At 47.2% G+C, this 20,933-nt stretch overlaps 1 protein-coding gene across 6 annotated transcripts in view; it reads right to left on the bottom strand.

The window, feature by feature from the left end:
- Positions 1-13,311, bottom strand: part of FGD3 (FYVE, RhoGEF and PH domain containing 3) — a 38,408-nt gene extending 25,097 nt beyond the window's left edge. The window contains exons 1-4 of one of the 6 annotated variants that reach the window (XM_012538349.3): positions 13,187-13,311; positions 9,884-10,067; positions 9,606-9,734; positions 8,459-8,978 (exon numbers count right to left, since the gene is read on the bottom strand). In XM_012538349.3, the coding sequence (XP_012393803.2) occupies positions 8,459-8,929 (471 nt within the window). In that variant the 5' untranslated portion in view covers positions 8,930-8,978; positions 9,606-9,734; positions 9,884-10,067; positions 13,187-13,311. The remainder of the gene's footprint in view (positions 1-8,458; positions 8,979-9,605; positions 9,735-9,883; positions 10,068-13,186) is intronic. The other 5 variants (XM_049711505.1, XM_033413592.2, XM_033413588.2 and 2 more) reach the window with 5 other exon arrangements.
- Positions 13,312-20,933: the final 7,622 nt, after the last annotated feature.

Here is a 20,933-nt window from a genome sequence, read left to right as displayed (position 1 = left end):
CAGCACAACTGGGAAGAACCGCCCCTCCCCCCAACTAGGGCTCCTCCCTCAGGATGGAAACAAAGGAGTGAACTGTGCATCCAAAATTTTGGCTCATCTGGAAGCTGCCTGAGGGACTGGTTTCTGTCTTGCCTGATTTGGAATGCTGTCATGACCAGCGCCAGAGTTTGAAAACAGGCAAGCAGCATGTTAGAGCTGATGTTCTGCAGGCAGATGCCAGGGGAGCAAGAGATCAGAAAAATTTTAATAGGTCTTAGAAATTCCAGCCTGATTGGCTAAGGTTTTCCCTGCACAAAGCCAGCATGCAAAGACTGGAGAGATGGTTGTTTTTCAGATGCCCAAATTCCAGCAAAAAATTACAAAGAAACAGGGAAACATAGTGTGATTAAAGGAATAAAATAAAATTCCAGAAACCAAACCTAAAGAAACATAGCCCTATGAGCTGCCTGTAAAAAATATTAAATACCTGTCATATAGATGCTCAATGAACTAAAAAAGAACACAGACAACTAAGTGAAATCAGGAAAGTGATGCATGAACAGAATATCAATAAAGAGATACAAACTATTTTAAAAAAAAGAGCCAAACAGAAACTCTAGAACTGAAAATTGCAATAACTAGACTGAAAAGTTAAAGCTAGGTCATTTGAAATCATAAATCAGAGAAACAAAAAGAAAAAAAACAATGAAGAAAGCAAAGAGAGCCTAAGAAACTTATGGGATACTACCCAAGGGACCAATATATGCATTTTGGGAGTCAAGTACAGCATACTTGAAGAATTAGTGGCTGAAAATGTCCCAAATATGAGGAAAGAAATGGATATATGAATTCAAGAAGCTCACAGAACTCCAAATGGGATAAATCCAAAGAACCACACTGGGACACATTATAATAAAAAAAAAGGGGGGGGGTGGGAAGAATGGGATGATATATTTAAAGTGCTGAAAGAAAAATAAAACTGTCAACCAAGAATATGTATCCAGCAAAGCCATCTTTCAAAAATGAAGAAGATGATACCAAAACCAGATAAACATATCACAAAAAAAAAGAAAATTACAGGCCAATATCACTGACAAACATACATGCAAAAATCCTCAACTAAATACTAGCAAACCGAATCAAACAACACATTAAAAAGATCATACACCATGATCAAATGGGATTTATCCCAGGGATGCAAGGATTCTTCAATATACACAAATCAATTAATGTGATACACATATTAACAAATTGAAGAATAAAAACCATATGATCACCTCAACAGATGCAGAAAAAGCTTTTGACAAAATTCAACACCCATTTATGATAAAAACTCTCCAGAAAGTGGGCATAGAGGGAACCTACCTCAACATAATAAAGACCATATATGACAAATGTACAGCAAATATTATTCTTAATGGTGAAAAACTGAAAGCATTTCCTCTAAAATCAGGAACAAGACAAGGGTGCCCACCCTCGCCAACATTATTAAACATAGTTTTGGAAGTCCTAGCCATGGCAATCAGAGAAGAAAAAGAAATAAAAGGAATCCTAATTGGTAAAGAAGAAGTAAAACTGTCACTGTTTGCAGATGACATGATACTATACACAGAAAATCTTAAAGATGCCACCAGAAAATTACTAGACCTAATCAATGAATTTGATAAAGTTGCAGGATACAAAATTAATTCACAGAAATCTCTTGCATTCCTATACACTAACAATGAAAGATCAGAAAGAGAAACTAAGGAAACAATCCCATTTATCATTGCAACAAAAAGAATAAAATACCTAGGAAAAAACCTACCTAAGGAGGTAAAAGACCTGTACATAGAAAACGATAAGATACTGGTGAAAGAAATCAAAGATGACACAAAAAGATGGAGAGATATACCATGTTCTCGGATTGAAAGAATCCACACTGTGAAAATGACTATACTACCCAAAGCAATCTACAGATTCAATGCAATCCCTATCAAATTACCAAGGGCATTTTTCACAAATTTTACAATTTGTTTGGAAACCCAAAAGACCTCAAATAGAAAAAGCAATCTTGAGAAACAAAATTGGAGCTGAAGGAATCAGGCTCCCTGACTTCAGACTATACTACAAAGCTACAGTAATCAAAACAGATGGTACTGGCACAAAAACAGAAATATAGATCAATGGAACAGGGTCAAAAGCCCAGAGATAAACCCATGCACCTATGGTCACCTAATCTATGACAAAGGGGGCCAGAATATACAATGGAGCAAAGATAGCCTCTTCAATAAGTGATGCTGGGAAAACTGGACAGCTACATGTAAAAGAATGAAATTAGAACACTCCCTAACATACACAAAAATAAACTCAAAATGGATTAAAGACCTAAATGTAAGGCCAGACTGTATAAAACTCTTGGAGGAAAACATAAGAAGAACACTCTTTGACATAAATTGCAGCAAGACCTTTTTTGACCCATGTCCTAGAGTAATGAGAACAAAAACAAAAATAGACAAATGGGACCTAATGAAACTTAAACCTTTTGCACAGCAAAGGAAACCATAAACAAGACGAAAAGACAACCCTCAGAATGGGAGAAAATATCTGCAAATGAAGCAACTGACAAAGGATGGATCTCCAAAATATACAAGCAGCTCATGCAGCTCAATATCAAAAAAGCAAACAACCCAGTCCAAAAACGGGTGGAAGATCTAAATAGACATTTCTCCAAAGAAGATATACAGATGGCCAACAAACACATGAAACGATGCTCAACATCACTAATTATTAGAAAAATGCAAGTCAAAAGTACAATGAGGTATCACCTCACACTGGTCAGAATGGCTATCATCAAAAAATCTACAAACAATAGGACTTCCTTGGTAGGGCAGTGGTTAAGAATCCACCTGCCAATGCAGGGGACATGGGTTCGAGCCCTGGTCCAGGAAGATCCCATGTGCCGCAGAGCAACTAAGCCCGTGCACCACAACTACTGAACCTGCACTCTAGAGCCCGTGAGCCACAACTACTGAAGCCTGTGCACTTAGAGTCCATGCTCCACAGCAAGAGAAGCCACCACAGTGAGAAGCCCACACACCTCAATGAAGAGTAGCCCCTGCTTGCCGCAACTAGAGAAAGCCTGTGCACAGCAACGAAGATCCAAAGCAGCCAAAAAGAAGAAGAATAAAAAAACTACAGACAATAAATGCTGGAGAGGGTGTGGAGAAAAGGGAACCCTCTTGCACTGTTGGTGGCAATGTAAATTGATGCAGCCAGTATGGAGAACAGTATGGAGATTCCTTTAAAAACTAAAACTAGAACTACCATATGACCCAGCAATCCCACTACTGGGCACATACCCAGAGAAAACCATAATTCAAAAAGATACATGCTCCCCAATGTTCATTGCAGCACTATTTACAATAGCCAGGACATGGAAGCAACCTAAATGTCCATGGACAGATGAATGGATAAAGAAGATGTGGTGCAATGGAATATTACTCAGCCATAAAAAGGAGCAAAATTGGGTCATTTGTAGAGACATGGATGGACCTAGGGACTGTCATACAGAGCGAAGTAAGTCAGAAAGAGAAAAACAAGTATCGTATATTAATGCATGTATGTGGAATCTGAAAAAATTGGTATAGACGATCTTATTTACAAAGCAGAAATAGAGACACAGATGTACAGAACAAACGTATGGATTCCAAGGGGGAAGGAGGGGATGGGATGAACTGGGAGACTGTGATTAACATATAAACACTATTGATATTATGTATAAAATAGACAACTAATGAGAACCTACTGTATAGCTCAAGGAACTCTACTCAGTGCTCTGTGGTGACCTAAATGAGAAGGAAATCCAAAAAAGAGGGGATATATGTATCTATATAGCTGATTCACTTTGCTGTACAGCATAAACTAACACAATGTTGTAAAGCAACTATACTCCAATTCATAAAATAAAATAAAAAAATAATAAAAAATTTTTAAATGAAGAAGAAATTAAGACTTCCCCAAATAAATAGAAGATAAAGAGTTCATTACCACTAGACCTGCCATACAAGAAATGCTAAAGTAAGTCCTTCAAGTTGTGAAAAGATGGTAGACAGCAACATGAAGCTGTACAAAAATATAAGGTTCTTCAATAAAGGTAAATGCATGAACAAATATAGTAACCTGTACTATCATAATTTTGGCAGTACAGTAACCTGTACTATCATAATTTTGGTAGATAGCAACATGAAGCTGTATAAAAATATAAGGTTCTTCAATAAAGGTAAATGCATGAACAAGTATAGTAACCTGTACTATCATAATTTTGACAAAAACATTTAAAAACTATAAATCTATGTGAAAGTGCATACTATATATATAAATACATAATTTGTGACATCAATAACATAGAGTGTCTGGGAGGGGGAGCTGTAAAGGAGTACAGTTTTTGTGTATCATTGAAATTAAGTTTTGTTCAGCTTAAAATAAAATGTTATACAGATGAAAAGATGCTCAACATCACTAATTATTAGAAAAATGCAAATCAAAACTACAATGAGGTATTACCTCACACCAGTCAGAATGGCCATCAGCAAAAAGTCACAAAAACTAAATGCTGGAGAGGGTGTGGAGAAAAGGGAGCCCTCTTGCCCTGTTGGTGGGAATGTAAATTGATACCTCCACTGTGGGGAATAGAATGGAGTGTCCTTAGAAAACTAAAAATAGAATTACCGTATGACCCAGCAATCCCACTACTGGGCTTATACCCTGAGAAAACCATAGTTCAAAAAGACACATGTACCCCAATGTTCATTGCGGCACTATTTACAATAGCCAGGACATGGAAACAGCCTAAATGTCCTTCGACAGAAGAATGGATAAAGAAGATGTGGCATATTTATACAATGGAATATTAGCCATAAAAAAGAACAAATTGGGTCATTTGTAGAGATGTGGATGGACCTAGAGTCTGTCATACATAGTGGAGTAAGTCAGAAAGAGAAAAACTAATATCAAATATTACCGCATATACGTGGAATCTAGAAAAATGGTACAGATGAACCTATTTGCAGGGCAGGAATAGAGATACAGGTGTAGAGAATGGACGTGTGGACATGGGGGAGGGGAAGGGGAGGGTGGGATGAATTGGGAGATTAGGTTTGACATAAATACACTACCATGTATAAAATAGATAGCTAGTGGAAACATGTGGTATAGCACAGGGAGCTCTGCTCAGTGCTCTGTGATGACCTAGATGCGTGGGATGGGGGTGGGTGGGAGAGAGGTGCAAGAGGGAGGGGATATATGTATACATATAGCTAATTTACTTTGTTGTACAGCAGAAACCAACATAACATTGTAAAGCAATTATACCCCAATAAAAAATAAAAAGCAGATGGAAGATCTTTAAAAAAATAAAATACTATAACTATTTTATGTAATTGCAATAGAAAAAATGTATAGAATATACACAAGAGGCAATGAGAAGGGACACAAAACATATTATTACAAAAAAATCAATTAAACTTAAAAAAGGAAAGCAGTAAGAGAGGGACAAAAAAGCTACAAAACATACAGAAAACAATGAAAAAGGCAATAGTAAGTCCTTCCCTACCAGTAATTACTTTAAATGTAAATGAATTAAACTCCCCAATCAAAAGACACGGATTGATTGAACAGGTTAAAAATAAAATCCAATTATATGCTACCCACAAGAAACTCACTTTAGATTTAAGGACATACATAGGCTGAAAGTGAAAGATGGAAAAAGATATTTCATGAAAATGGTAAACAAAAGAGATCATGAGTGGCCATATTTACATCAGACAAATGGACTTTATGACCTTTTTTTTTTTTTTTTTTTTTTTTTGCGGTACGCGGGCCTCTCACTGTTGTGGCCTCTCCCATTGCAGAGCACAGGCTCCAGACGCACAGGCTCAGCAGCCATGACTCACAGGCCTAGCCGCTCCGTGCATGTGGGATCTTCTCGGACCGGGGCACAAACCCGTGTCCCCTGCATCGGCAGGCGGACTGTCAACCACTGCGCCACCAGGGAAGCCCCAGACAAATGAACTTTAAATAAAAAAACCATTACACAATACAAAGAAAGACATTATATAATGTTAAAAGGACCAATTCACCAAGAAGATATAACAGTTATAAATATTTATTCATCAAACCTCAGAGCTCCTAAATATATGAAGCAAACTTTGGCAGAATTGAAGCAAGAAACAGATAACAACAGAAGAATCGTAGGAGATGTCAGTACTCTACTTTCAATACTGGATAGGACATGCAAAACATCAATAAGGAAGCAGGGGATTTGAATAATACTGTAGAACAAATGAACCTAACAAACATATGCAGAACACTCCATATAACAACGGCAGAACATACATTCTTCTCAAGTGCACACAGAGCGTTCTCCAGGTCAAACCACGTGTTAGGCCACAAAACAAGTATTAACAAATTCAAGAAGATTGAAATCATATAAAATATCTTTTCCAATCACAACAGAATGAAACTAGAAATCAACAGCACAGAGAAAACTGGAAAATCCACAGATTTGTAGAAATTAGACAATACGCACTTAAACAGGAGTCAATAATAGAGATTAGAACAGAGATAAATGAAACAGAGGGTAGAAAAACAATGGGAAAAAACCAACAAAACTAAGTTGTTTTTTGAAAAGATAAACAAAATTAACAAACCTTTAGCTAGACTTACCAAAAAAATGAGAGAGAACTCAAATAAATAAAATGAAAGAGGAAATATTATAACTGATACTACAGTTGAATACAAGGGATCAGAAGAGACGGCTCTGAACAATTAAATGCCAACAATTGGATAAGCTAAAAGAAATAGATAAATTCCTAGAAACACACAACCTACCAAGACTGAGTCGCGAAGAAATAGAAAATTTGCACAGACCGATAACAAGTAAGGAGGTTCAATAAGCAATAAAAGTCTTCCCAACAAAGAAAAGCCCAGAAACAGATAGCTTCACTGGGAAATTAATACCAATTGTTCTCAAATTTTTCCCAGAAAATTAAAGAATAAGGAACACTTCCTAACTCATTCCATGAGACCAGCATTATCCTGATACCAAAACTTTGGGGCCTTGTTGACCCTGGAGGGACTCTCCCTCCCAGGGGTTCGCGGATTCCTAGAGATGTAAAGGATTCGCTGGCAAGAATGTTTTTCAAGTGCAAACCAGCCCATCCAGAGCCCACACCTAACCACCTTCTTTATACTTGCTTTCCCCTATTCCCCTGCCCTAATTACGCGAGCTATCCAGGGACAGCCCCTGTGCACAGAACCCACTGAAATTATTCAAACTGGCCAATCTTAAGCCTGCTTACCCTGTCTCACCCATCCCTTTCCTCAGAAACCACAATAAAGACTCTACTGTAACTTACATAGTATTTGTACATCAACTATATTTCAATTAAAAGAATAAAATCATTACATGATTAAAAAAAGACTCTTGCTCACAATTTCCACTCCCTCTGCCTCCTGCCCTACCCTGGTGCTTTTCCCTCTGGTTCCCCATGGTGTGGTGTGCCCCCTCCTCTCGGGAACTATGAGTAATAAACTGTCTTTAAATGGCAGTCATCTCCTGATTTGTGGGCTTCACCATTCCTGAATAATAATAAAACTTAGCTTAAAACATGCCCCCAGCCCACTCGCTGACAATTTGGCTTTCAACAGTGCAGGCCTGTGGCTGCCCTTTGCCCACGAAGCCCGCCTCTTGATGCGGCCGTGTTAGTCCATACCATCTCTACCAGGAGCCAGCAGGTCCGACCCTGGCCAAATGCCACTTGTGCTTGTCTTGGGACCCAGTCACTCGCAGCTTACCTACGCTGTTCTCCTCCCATGCACAGGTGGTCTCTCTAAGCCGGGGCTGTCGGCTTTACTTCCATGTCCCCACAAGACCCAGTGTAGAGCCCAGAGCCCAAAACGCTAAAGGGACACAGATGAGCTTTCTTGCAAGACCGAGCCCCCACAGGTGGGCACACCTGCTTCCCGGAGCCATCTGCACGGGGCTCCCCTCGCGTGCCTGGGCTCCCTTCCTGCCTCTGCCACACACCATGGGAAACCCTGGGGTTTCCCCATTCATAAAATAAGGTGACAAGCATGCTGTCTTCCTCATGGGGGCTCTGCAAGGCAGGCAGCAAGCACTGGCAAAGAGTGGTGGCAGCACTGTTTCCGCTAAGTTGGACCGCCACAGCCACCCTGGGGTGGGGTCCCTGTCCACCGTGGGACCATGGAACTAGGGCTTGGGAGTGAGATCATTGTCTGATATGTCAGGGAGATCCCTGCCTGTGTGGTCCTTCCCCAGAGCCTGCCCATCAACCCATAGCAGGGGCTTCTCTGAGCATGGTGTCTGAGTGTACACCCTGCTACTGGCACCAGGCCTGGGTGATGGCACTGTAAACCTCAAATACCCTCAGAGGAGAGCTCTGCAGCCCCTGACACCTGGGACGGGAAGGTGGCCTACCTTGGCTGGATCCGCGTCAGCCCTCAAGGGGCTATTCTCGGGGTCTGGCTCCTCACTGCTGCCCTCGCCCATATCGCTATCGGCCTCCTCCCGTGGGGCCTTGCCACCTGGGGCTGTCTCCAGGTGCAGCCCTTTGATGGTGGGGCCTGGGCCCGCCTCGCTGCCGTCCTCACAGGAGAAGTGCTCGCCGACCACGCTGCAGGAGGGGCTGTCTATCCCGCTGTCCCGGTTAGGGATCTTAGTGCCGCTGCTGGGCTCACTCACAGAGCCCACGTCCCCCGCAGAGGCCTGGCTGCCAGGGCTCCCGGAGGCAGGGTCACCACAGTGGGCTCCAGGCCCAACAGGGAGCGCTCGGAGCTTCCCCGGGTCTGTGCTTGGATGCTCCAGGGAGGAACTGCTAGGCCCAGCATCTGGCTCCCCCCGGGTGGCAATGGGGGCTGGGGGCATTGAGGACACCCCTCCTGGCTCCATCCTCAAAGTTGAGTTCTCTGAGCTCTGTGAGGGGCTGGCCGGGGTCTTCCTGTCAGGGAGAAATGAGCATAGTCAATGCCAGCTGGGCCATGGACTAACCCCCAGGTGGGGCCCTCTGGAGAAAATCAACATGGAGGAGGGGGGCTGGGGCTGAGTGTGAAGTGAACACCCTGGTCAGCCTCAGCTGGGTCCTGACTAGGCAGGCTTTGGGGCAATGGCAAGTGGAAAGCATTTTATTCTAAAAATAAATTTCTTCATTAAAAAAAGAAGGAAGAGAGAGAGGGAAGGAGGGAGGGAGAGAGTGAGAAAGAGAGAGAGAAAGAAAGAGAGAAAGAAAGAAAGAAAGAAGGAAGGAAGGAAGGAAGAAGGAAAGAAGGGAGGAAAGAAGGAAGGAAAGAAAGAAAGAAAAAAGAGAGAGTGAAAGAAAAAAAAGGAGAGGGAGGAATGAATTCTGTAGCGTGAAGCTACCTGCCCCTCAGTGAATTCAGAATATATGTGTAAACGAACAGCAATAACCACCGTGAGCACAGTGAATCTGGTCTGTACTGTGCTTGGGCGTCCGTGGCACTCTATCCTACCATGTAGCTCTGAGGTGAGGCAGGAGCCCCATCGAGACCCTCCCTCAATATCACTGTCGATATTCTGTCTGACAGGTAACCTGTCATTTTCCAGAGACCTGGAGGCTGAGGAGGCTGGATCTTGGTTCCCAATTCCTCTTCCTGCTAAGCACCGGAACTACTTCATGCCCTCACATGGTGCCTCTTCTGGAAACCTTCGTGGAGGAAAGGCACCTTCAAGTGTCAGTCTAGGTGCACAGAGAGGGTCAAAGGTGAGACTAGACTGGGAGGAGATTGACATTCCCCCAAATCTTCCACTTGAACCCCCAGTGGAGCTGCAGAGGAGGTCAGGGACCAGGAGCGGCAGTCACTTATTCCTGGGCAATAGGTAGGTTACCTGAGGTTGTCAGACTCTGCAAGGACACTGAGGTGGAAGGGTGGGTGCCAGGCTCCCTGCTGGCTGTGTTCCGGGTCCTTTGAGTTGGCCAGCCCAGGCCTTGCACAGGGTTGAAGGGCTGGGAGGATTTGCTGAAAATCTTTTTCTTGCCCAGCAGTTTTGAAGTGGAGCAGTTCAGGAGGTTCTAAAAAAAAAACGTGAAAGGAGAATGAAAACCACCTTCTCCACTGGCACTTGGAGCAGCATGGGTGACAGACCCAGTGCTCAAGGGAGAACATGGAAGGGCATCTTCATGCCACCACCCAGTGCAGGAGACCCCCGGGCAGGTCATAGAGGTCTGCAGGTGGATGGAGCATGGCTGAGTCCCTGGCCCCCGTGCAGCAGCTTCTAGGCCCTGGCTTAAAACTGGGGCCAGAACTGAGCTTGTCCCCAGTCATGCAGTGACTCAGGGAGAAAGGGTCCTCTTGAGTGTGCAGTGCCCACTGTGTCTGAGGAGAGCTGGCTGGCATCTACACGTGCCCTCCCAGACACAGGCACTCACTCAGCTCTGCTGCCAGTGGCTTCTTCACACATTCCCCTCCTCCCTTGCTAAACAAAATAAAGAACCATCAGTGGAGATGCAGTTTCCCCTCCCTGCAACACACACAACCAAAAAGGTGTCCTGAAGCCTGACCCTCGGCCACCCATGCAGCAGAAGGGCCTCTGGTCAGAGTGTGCTCAGAAGAGGAGCATAAGCCACCTCTGTGCGTGCATGGCCTTGAGGGCTGGCGAGGCCCCAGGAGTCAAGCACCAACTCCAGCCCCTGTGATAGTCTCCTACGCTCTTGCCTTCCAGTGCAGTCAGATTTCTTCTGAGTGGACCTTTTTTTTTTTTGCGGTACGTGGGCCTCTCACTGCTGTGGCCTCTCCCGTTGCGGAGCACAGGCTCCAGATGCGTATGCTCAGCGGCCATGGCTCACGGGCCCAGCCGCTCCGCGGCATGTGGGATCTTCCCGGACTGGGACACGAACCCATGTCCCCTGCATCGGCAGGCGGACTCTCAACCACTGTGCCACCAGGGAAGCCCTGACCTTTCTTTAAGTGACACCAAAACCAGTGCAGGGTGCACATTTAGTATTGGCTACTGTCACATTCTTAAAGAGCTTAATGGGGAGAAATATCAAGATTTCTAAACAGAAAATGCATGCTTTGCTACATTTTTCTCATAGCACAGGTGATAAACTCCAGTTTCTGGAAATCAGACATGACACAGCAGTCAAAATATGCCAGATGGAATGCAGGCCACGCTCAGCTTTGGTGTGTCCAGTGCAGCCATCTGGTGCCAGGTGGAGCCTGCTGCAATCACACCTCAGGGATTCCTGCTTCTGGTCAAGACGGAATAACAGAAACTGGAGATACTCTCTCACTGGAAACAACCAAATCATGGATAAAACATACGAAACAACAGTTGACAGACACCTTACACCAGGCAGCAAAGCGCGGTGCTCCTGAGAGGTGGGTACAAGTGCAGTGATCCCTCTCTCACCCCAGCTTCCTGCCCAGAGAAGGGGATCTCAGGTAGACCCCTGAGTAAGGAGACAGAGCTGGGAGTCCAGGAATACGAAGGCAGCTGGAGGTCAGAGGATAGAGCACTAGAGAGAGAGCTGCACAGAGAGAGCGCAGAGAGCTGACAAGGGCCCTCGGAGATGGCTCAGTGCATGTGTGAGGAAACTGCAATGCTGGAGAAAGATCTACTTGAGAGGGTCAGAGGGAACATTACCTGGTGCTCACACAGGGCAGGGACTATGCCTGTTTCCACCAGCTAGACTGGAAACCCCAAGATCCACAGGGAGTTAGAGAACTTGGAAGGGTCTTGCCTCAGTGTGGGGCATAATTAGCCCCATGGTGAGCTCTGCTCAGGTCCCACCTAACAAATACGGATGAATTTTAACAGGAAAGTCCATCTGTTTACAAATGACTTAACTGCCTCCCTAAACAATGCCTAAGGACAATTATAAGAGCACAAACATATTCAGCATCCAGTAAGGTGAGATTTATAGTGTCTGGCATCCAACCAAAAATTACCAGACACAGAGGGCAGGAATACACAACCCAGAGTGAGGAGAAAAAGGCAGTGAGTTGAAATTGAACCACATATGTTACAGATGTTAGAATTACCAGACAAGACAAGGTCATTAAGGCAGCAGCAGTTACCCGCATTATATTTAAAAGGTCAGTAGAAACATGAAGAATAAAAAAAAAGATGCAAATCCAACTTCCAGAGATGAAAACCACAAAGTGTGTGATCAGACCCACTGGAAGGGATTGATGGCAGATTAGATATTGTAGAAGAAAAATTAGTGAGTTTAGAGAGACAATAGAAGCTATCTAAAATGAAAGAGCGAGGATGAATTGTGAGATGTGGAACAACTTTAAGCAGCATAATATCTGTGTAACCAGAATATATATGTGGAGTCTCAAAAAAGGAGTGAGCTTGAAAAATATTTGAGAAAAATAATGCCCAAAATTGATACCAATTCTACACAAATCTTTCAACCATTGAGGGGAAAAGAGAATACTTCTGAACAACATGGATGAATCCAGAAATAATCGTGCCAGGTGAAAGAAGACAGACAAAAGAAAAGGCACCTACTTTTTTCTCATTTACATAGAATTCTAGGAAATGTACACTAACAGGTGCTGCCAGAAAGCAGACAGGGATGTTGCCTGGAAGGAGGGGTAGGTGTGGTGTGGGGGTTACAACGGAACACAGAGAAGCCTTCAAGGGCTGACAGCTATGCTCATCATCTTGGCAGTGGCGACGCTTTCACAGGTGTATATGTGTATGTTGAAACGTCAAATTGTACATTTTAAACATATGCAGTTAATTGTATGTTGATTATACCCTGTGGAAGGTGATACCTCCGAGCTGTGCAAACTTGGTGAGTTGCTGACACTCACCAAGTGTCATTTTCCTTGTTACAGAAGGGACAATAAATCATGTAGAGGAGGGTGGTGAGGGGTGTGGCAGGCCCAGAGGCTGGGGAGGCTGGTCTGCCTGGATGCCCTTCAAAGGGAGGAAGTGTGCCTTTCCTCTGGAGGCCCTTTAGCCATGACCATCTTATCTTCCAAGGGTTTTAGTGCAAGGGCAGCTGAACCATGCTCGGCCAGACTGGGAAGCCCAGGGCTCAGCATAAAGACATCCTCCAGGGAGCAGAGTACGTGGTGGAGGAAGGTCCTCGTTGCAGAGCAATCTTCCTAAAGATCAGACGACCCTCTGATCTGATTTGGGAAGCCACAGGATACAGCCCACAGCCTCGCTTACCTCAGGACTGGTCTCCCTGCTGCCTGTCCAAGGCCAACGTGAGTGCAGGGCAGGCCAGTCCAGTTCCAGCCTCCCCTCCACACTGCTCAGAGGAGCCGGGGGCTAAGGTAGGGTTGGGGGAGAGGAAACACATGTTCAAAGGTGCCCAACATACACACATATAAACACACACATGCCTCCACACGTGTATACACATAGGCACATGCACACATACACAAATACCTATAAACATATATCCAATTATACATACACAGCCACACACCCCATGTGCCAGGAGATGTGCTGAATGCTTTTGTACCCTTGCTCAGTCACAATCACCAAGGTGGGTGACATTCCATGTTTCAGACAAGGACGCCAAGGCTGACCCTGGCCATGCTGGCCTGGGGTAATCAGCACCCAGGAGCTGGGTCCCCCAGACATGCTGCTCTGAACCCCCTGGACTGGGCTCCGGGCTCATTCTGACATGCCCAAGGCCAGGGACGTGTAATCACGGAGGAGCCAAGGAGCATTTGTCATTTCTGTCTTCCCAGCCACTCAGCTCTCCCTTTAGAAGCCCTGAGCTGAGGGAGCCCACCCTAGGTGAGTTGAGCCTGCTGCCGAACTCAGGACCCAGGGCCCCTGACACCCGAGGCTGCCACCACCCAGCATCAAAGGCCCCAAACCTGGGACTGGGGGAGGTGTGGGGACTGGAGAAGTACAGAGAAATTAAATGTGCCCCACTCTCCAGTGCGTTGTGGACTGTTAAGTGACTCCATCCACAGTAGCCAGTTGGATGGGGTGGCATGAATGCTGTGGTGCCTGCCCTGGAGTCTCTGAGCCACTTGGTAGCTGCCTGAGACGGGCAGGGATAGTCTTACAGATGGGCCACAAGTCCGCTCCACCCGCCGCTGGACGTCCCCACCTTGGAAACAGTGTAGGAACCCCCACTAAAACCACCATTATGCCCATCTCACTTGCTGCCTGTCACCTGGTACCCTGGAGGCCCCACGTGGGCAGAGACCTCGGCTGTCTTGTCACTGACATGGCTTAGTGGCCCCGGCACGTGGGGCCCCAGCTGACAGCTGGCAGCAGCCATCAGATGTGTGAGCCTGAGAAGAAGACTTTGAAACAGTTCCAGCCCTCACTGGCGACAGTCCCAGAGAAACCCTGAGTGAGAGCCATGGGAATGCACCCCACGAGCCCCAGAATCATGAGAGATGACAATCCTTGGTGGGGCTGCTCTTTACCCTACCGTGTCCAGGTGGTTGGTTACGTGAAGGAGGTAATTCAAACAATACTGGAAGCACCATAGGGCAATACCAGAAACTGCTGTGCTGCACACACCTGCACGCAGGTTGCAGGCTGGGAGACAAGGCTGCAGAAACCCACAAGGCTGTATTAGCAGTGACAAAGGTCTGGCTGCGCTGGCCATGCCAGATGTAACAATCAATGACATGTCAGCAAAGCTGCCCAGGGACCCAGGGGTGCCTGCACTCCAGTGTCAGGATCCAGAAGCACAATACTTGCCTTGGGGCCTCAGCCCGGGAAGCGCTCTGGCTGCAGCTGGTACAGTCTGCGTTCTCCATCCTGTGTACTGAGAACACAGAGATGGACACAGGTACTGTGGGGTGCCACATGCTTCAAAATTCGCTGGGGTCAGTGGGACCTCGGGGCGGGATGGGGCCAGCAGAGTGGGGAGGAAAGGAAACGGATCAGCACAGCACCATCCCAGCTTGCTGGGACGTCCTGAGCAGATGTTCCCCAAACAGTTCACACCATCACTTTAAAAAGTTACTGTTATTTTTTTAAACCTCATGAGTGATGGGTCATTTTTTTTTTTTTTAAGAAAACCTAGATATTATGGAAAAACAAAAAAGAAGCAAAAGTTACCTGTCCGTTCTAGTACTGGGATACTGGTGAGTGGGCAGGGGCCTGTGGGCTGGACAGCGGGGGTGTGAGGTAGGTGGGGGTCCTAACGCTCCTAGGTGTGCTGCAGCTTTTCTTAGAGAAGCTGCATTTGTTTCAACACCAAATTCCAACATGAATCCCTTATGTCCTCAAGAACGCATTTCTCCCAGAAGAATTGAAAGCAGAGACTCAAACAGATGTTTGCCCCCTGTTCACATGTGAACAAAGGTTCGGAGCAGCATTTTTCACAGTGGCCAAAAGGTGGAAGCCCACTTCAACATGAATGAACCTCGAGGAAGTGCTGAGTGAAACAACCCAGACACAAAAGGATAAATATTAAGATTCCGCTTGTGTGAGGCACCTGGAGGGGGCAAATCATAGAGACGGAAAGCAGAATGGTGGAGCTGAGACTGGGAATGGGGAGTTAGTACTGAATGGAATAGATTTTCATTTTGGAATGCTAAAGAAGTTCTGGAGATGCATGGTGGCGATGGTGCATAACAACGTGAATGTACTTAATGCCACTGGACTGTACACCTAAAAGTGGTTAAAATAGTAAATTTTATGTTATGTGTATTTTACCACAGTAAAAAATAAAAAAGCTTTTAAAAAAAGGAATGCATTTCAGAAAGGTTTGCATAGAAAGTTCTGTAAATTAGGGTCAAAGTGACAGTGATTCAAAAGCACTGAAAACTTACTCCCTGCCCTGCATTCCTGTCACCCTGGGCCTCAAACCCAGGCTTTTTCTCCACTCACCCACCCGGAAGCCTCGAGGCCCACAGTGACGTGCGGTTGTGGCGAGGCCTGGCCCTGAGCAAGAGCTGCCTGTAAACCTCTCACCCCGCTGCTGATGCATCGTCACCCTGCACTGCCCACGCTACTCCTCAGGAAACATGGCCCCCAGGGCAGGGCCTCGAACAGACCTGGGGGGTGGTTGGATGGTTGGACTGTGGCCCACGCTCTGTGTGGCTCCGGCTCTGACCTCGGCCTCCAGACCGTCTTTTGGTCCCCCACCTGACGAGGTGAGGCTCAGAGACGGCTCATGGCCCAGCACAGAACATGGGCATCATTATTAGAGGCTCAATACATGATTGTGGGGAAAATGCAGGATGATTTCCCGGTTGATTACACTCCTGAGACCACAGGTGCCTCACTGGGAGGGAGGTGGGAGGGCTAGAGCCCCCTGCCCCCCAGGGAGGGTCAGCCAACTCCAGCTATGGAGGCCCTGCCTGGACTCCTCCCTGCTCTGACCCCAGGCCGTCTTCTTGGGCCTGTGGGGGCATGACAGCCCCCATGGATTGCACGATGCATCTTTGGCCCTCCTGCGTGGATCCAGGGAGGCAGCAGCACAGTGGGCCTGAGGCCCTGCATCCAGAGTGATCAGTTTCTACCACTTATTGACCCGGTAACCAGAGATAAGCTCAACTTCCCCAAACCTCAGTTTCCTTGTCTGTAAAATTGGACCCAACAACAGTCCTGCAAAGGTTCTTAAAGCTTGAGGCAGTGCACAACACTCTACCCTCAACTGGCCATGTCATACATTTTTAGTGGCCCTAAATGACAAACATGGGCAGGACACCTCACCAGGGTGATGGCCTTCAGCCATTAGCATCGCCTGAAGGTCCCAGGTCCCCTGTCACAGGGCCTGCTCAGCTGCCGTAGGAGTTGTGTGAAATCACACAATGAGCCCAGTAGTGATGACGTGTGCCCCGAGCTGGATGGACAGAAACTCAGGGAACGCACTGGGTGCAGTGTAAGGAGCTATGACAAGAGGGGTTACATGCAGGGCTGCATTGTGCGCAGGGTGGTTGTGCCTGGGAAACAGACCACTGCACTGTTTCTTTCTTTTTTTTTTTTGGCTACGCTGCGTAGCATGTGGAATCTTAGTTCCCTGACCAGGGATCCAACCCATACCGCCTGCGTTAGCAGCATGGAGTCTTAACCCCTGGACTACCAGGGAAGTCCCTGCAGTGTTTCTACTTAATCTTTTTACTTATGTATTTACTTAATATTTTTCTTATTTCCTATTTTTAAATTTTCTATACTTATTTCTGTTTCATATTTTGTTTCTGTTTTTACTTTCATCTAGAAGGAGTATAAATATAAACACTACAGACACTGTACATTACCATACATTAAAAGCAACTATAAAAATAAAGTCACAACCTTTGAAATAAAAAATAAATCCTTCCTTGCATAGGCAGGTAGATGTGTGATAAAGCAAATAGAATCTCAGGAGGGGACATTGTAAAATTCTTGGAGCTTTGCTGTATGTTTGAAATGTTTTGTAATAAAGCTTTGGGGGAAAAAAGTTGATCTCTGCAGTACCCAAGACCTCCAGGCCCACACTTGGGGTGGGGCAAGGGGGGCTCCTTGTTCCATTCTGACCTCCTCCATTGGGCACCCTGGGCTCACTACATACTTCTCTCTACTTTTGATTATGTTTGAAATTTTTATTTAAAAAAGTAATGAAACAAAACAGATAAGAACTTTCCAACAGCTTCCGATTGACACTGAAATCCTTGAGCACAGATGTAACTCTGCCGCTCCTTCCACACTGAGCCACCTCAGGGGCCTTTGCAAGGTGCTCCCTCTAGAGGAACAGCCTGGCGCAGCTCCCTGAACTCACTCCCTGCTCTGTGACAGGCCTTCCCCAGATGAGGCCGCCCCTCCTCCATCCCCGCTACTCCTCCAGGCTCACCCACACCTCCCACCTCCACTCCCCACTGGCTGCAGCCCACACAGATGGAAATCTCACCTCCTTCACATGGCCCCACCTGGCAAACAGCAGGACTCAGTAAGCATGTTCGGTGAGGAAGTGAATAGATGAATTTGAATCGGCATCGCAAGCAGTCTTATTTCCCTTCTAATATGTACGTTTACATAACCATACAAAAATGTCCTCTGGCTGAGTCCAAATTTTGAAAATATAAAATGCAAATCAATATTACAGAAGGTCAAATCCCACCTCCTACAGTCCATCACTCGACAGCCCCACGGTCGTCTCATCTAACTTCACAGTGACCCTGTTAGGTAATTACAGCGAAAGGGACACCCAGACAATGGATTCACCTTCCTAAAGCCACACACCTGCACCAGCAAGAGCTCTGTGTCCTGGGCACCGAGGGGCTCCAAGTGGGCCCCACCAAAACCCCCAGAGCTGATGTGTAAGGACAGCCACCATCCACTTCACTGGGGACCTAGGTGACCAGTCATCACACATGGGGGCTCAGACAGAGGGGACAGTATCCCAGACAGACGGAACAGCATTACAGACAGAGGAAACAGCATCCTAGGCAGAGGAAACAGCCTCTCAGGCAGAGGGAACAGAGCCTCAGACAGAGGGAACAGCATTGCAGACAGAGGGAACAGCATCTCAGACAGAGGAAACAATGTCCCAACAGGGGAAACAGCATCCCAGACAGAGGGAATAGAGTCTCAGACAGAGGGAACAGTGTCCCAGGAAGAGGCAACAGCATCTCAGGCAGAGGGAACATTATCTCAGACAGAAAGAACAGTATCTGAGGCAGAGAGACCAGTGTCCCAGACAGAGGGAACAGCATCAGATACCATCAGACAGAGGGAAGAGCACAACGCAAATAAGAGTCAGCCAGGCCATCTGAAGAGCTGACAGTGTGCCTAGGTGGGTGAGCCCAGAAAGGGAGGGGATGGGACCTGGTTGTTGGAGCCAGGATGGATCTCATAGCTGTGGGTAGCCAGGGGGTCATGCAAGTGAGTGACACCCCATCCAGGTTTGGATTTCACATGTCGGCTATGGTTAATACTGCCCCAAGGTTACATTTTTACCCCTATGTTCACCCACTTTTTCATGGACCTGTTTCCTCATCTGTCAGTGGGGTCATCAGAGCCCATCTGCAGAAGGTGGCAATGAGGCAGCAAGGCAGGTGCTCCTGGCACTGGATCAGCAACTCTTCCATGGTCACTGTTCTGGGTCCAGGGACACCCGCCACCCTAGGTTCTCAAGGGGCTCCGGGCAGCAAAGTCTCACCCTTCCTCTGGGGCCTCACTACCACATCTCAGCTTTAACCCCAACAGACCTACCACAGTCCAGGCTTCTGTGTGTGCAGAGCACACAGTCTTGTCCAGCTTTGCGAGGCACTGCATATTTGGAGGTGCTGGGTTTTGTGCGGAGACAGACATCAGCCCGAGGAGCGGAACCAGGGCCTCTGGCCTCCTGCACCCAACCAGCTGGAGACAAACCACTTCCTCCCCCTCCGCACCCGGCCCCACCCAGCCCCAGGGCCACTTGCCAGTCAAGCTGTCAGGCTCCAAAGGTTTGAGTTTGCCCGGCTTGGCGTCTTGCAGTCCATGGTCTAGGGCAAACGGTGGGCCTCAGTTTCTCTGTGACCTTCAGCTTCCTCTCCTGAAAGAACGGCGGAGCGAGGTCACCCTGGGCTTTGTCTGAGGACTAATCCGAATAATAGCAGAGCTGCCCCAAGCACATCCAGCCTCCAGGGGGCTGTGCTCACCTCCGAGCCCGGCACCACTCAGACCCCAGTTCACATACAGGAAAGCTAACTGGTCGAAGCATCTGCCCAAAGTCACAAGCTGGGGGAGGGGCTGCAAGCCAAACGTCCCAGTTGGCCACGAACACCAGCAGGGCACCAGCCACCTGCTGCCCCATGCTCAGTTTCCCCTCTCCAGTGGGGTCTCAGAGAACCCCAGGCCCAACTTGCCACCTCCCAAGGGGACCCCACAGCACCTCACCGACTGCAAGAAGCTGTAAATGGGCTGGTGGTCAGCAACAACAGGGACTCCCACACTACAAACCCCAGAGGGTCCTGGGAGCCAAGTGCTCTGGGTGCAGTCGTGCCCTAGAACATGTCCGCTCTGTACAACGGGCACAGACACAGCTGCCTCTGGTACCCCATGGCTGCCCATGAGCCTCCCCCAGTCCGCGAGCCTCTCACAGGTGGTCCGCCCACCACCCTGCACTGTCTGGGCACAGTGTGGGATTCTGAGGAGCCCCTGATGGGCTTGGCCTTCCTTCCTAGTAGCACTATCATGGACAGGCCCTGTCTGTCAGTACCTAAAATGCAGATTGCAGAGGAATCTTCTGGAGCCCCACCATGTGGAAAGGCCTAGACCCCTAGGGACCGTGTTTGGGACCATTCATCTGTCCTCCGTAGGCCCAGCCTACTCAGGGACCCTGGCCTCAGGTTCATCTTTGCTAGAGTCTAAGCCACTGCAGATGACACCCAACACTGTCCTGGCAAGTGTGCTTGTTTGCTGTTCGATGATGCCCACAATAACCTGACTTGTTACAAATCATGCCAGAGGCACCACAGGAAAACAAAGGGACACAAGACATCACTCAGCGCCACCACGGCAGCTTCCTGCCTTGAAAACATCCGACCCCGAATGGGTCCTGCTCTGAACTTCCCCTGACCCTGAAAGTACCCCTTACAGGACCAGCACAGGCTCTCAGGGCTGGCGAAGACCCCAAAGCCAGCACCACTCACCTGTCTTCCGCGGCACACACACTTCCCTCCAGGACTGACTTCAGACAGCAGCAAAACACAACTTCCTTTTGCTGGTTTTCGCAATATGGGTCACTAAACGACAGTGCATTTGCATTTCCGCACTATCACACATCCAAGCTCACTGGTTCTCCCCCTGCCTTATTTGCAAAAATACAGCCCAAACCGGCTGGAACGCTGTCCAAGGCCCAGGCCATCCTGGCCTGTGTTGGTTTAAAGTTTAACAGACTGCTTGGGTGTCCCTGAGTTGTTCTGGGCGTGGAGGCTGCAGCCATTCTGCCTCTGCCTCTGTGGGTTTTTCTAAGCAGACCTCCAGGCGCCTGTCGTTCAGACCCTCAGAGAGGGGTCGTCAGTGGGTT

Source organism: Orcinus orca, chromosome 6, assembly GCF_937001465.1.
Source record: "Orcinus orca chromosome 6, mOrcOrc1.1, whole genome shotgun sequence".
NCBI lineage: Eukaryota > Metazoa > Chordata > Mammalia > Artiodactyla > Delphinidae > Orcinus > Orcinus orca.
The sequence above is the reverse complement of the archived record's forward strand: the minus strand, read 5'-3'. Positions and strand labels throughout refer to the sequence as shown.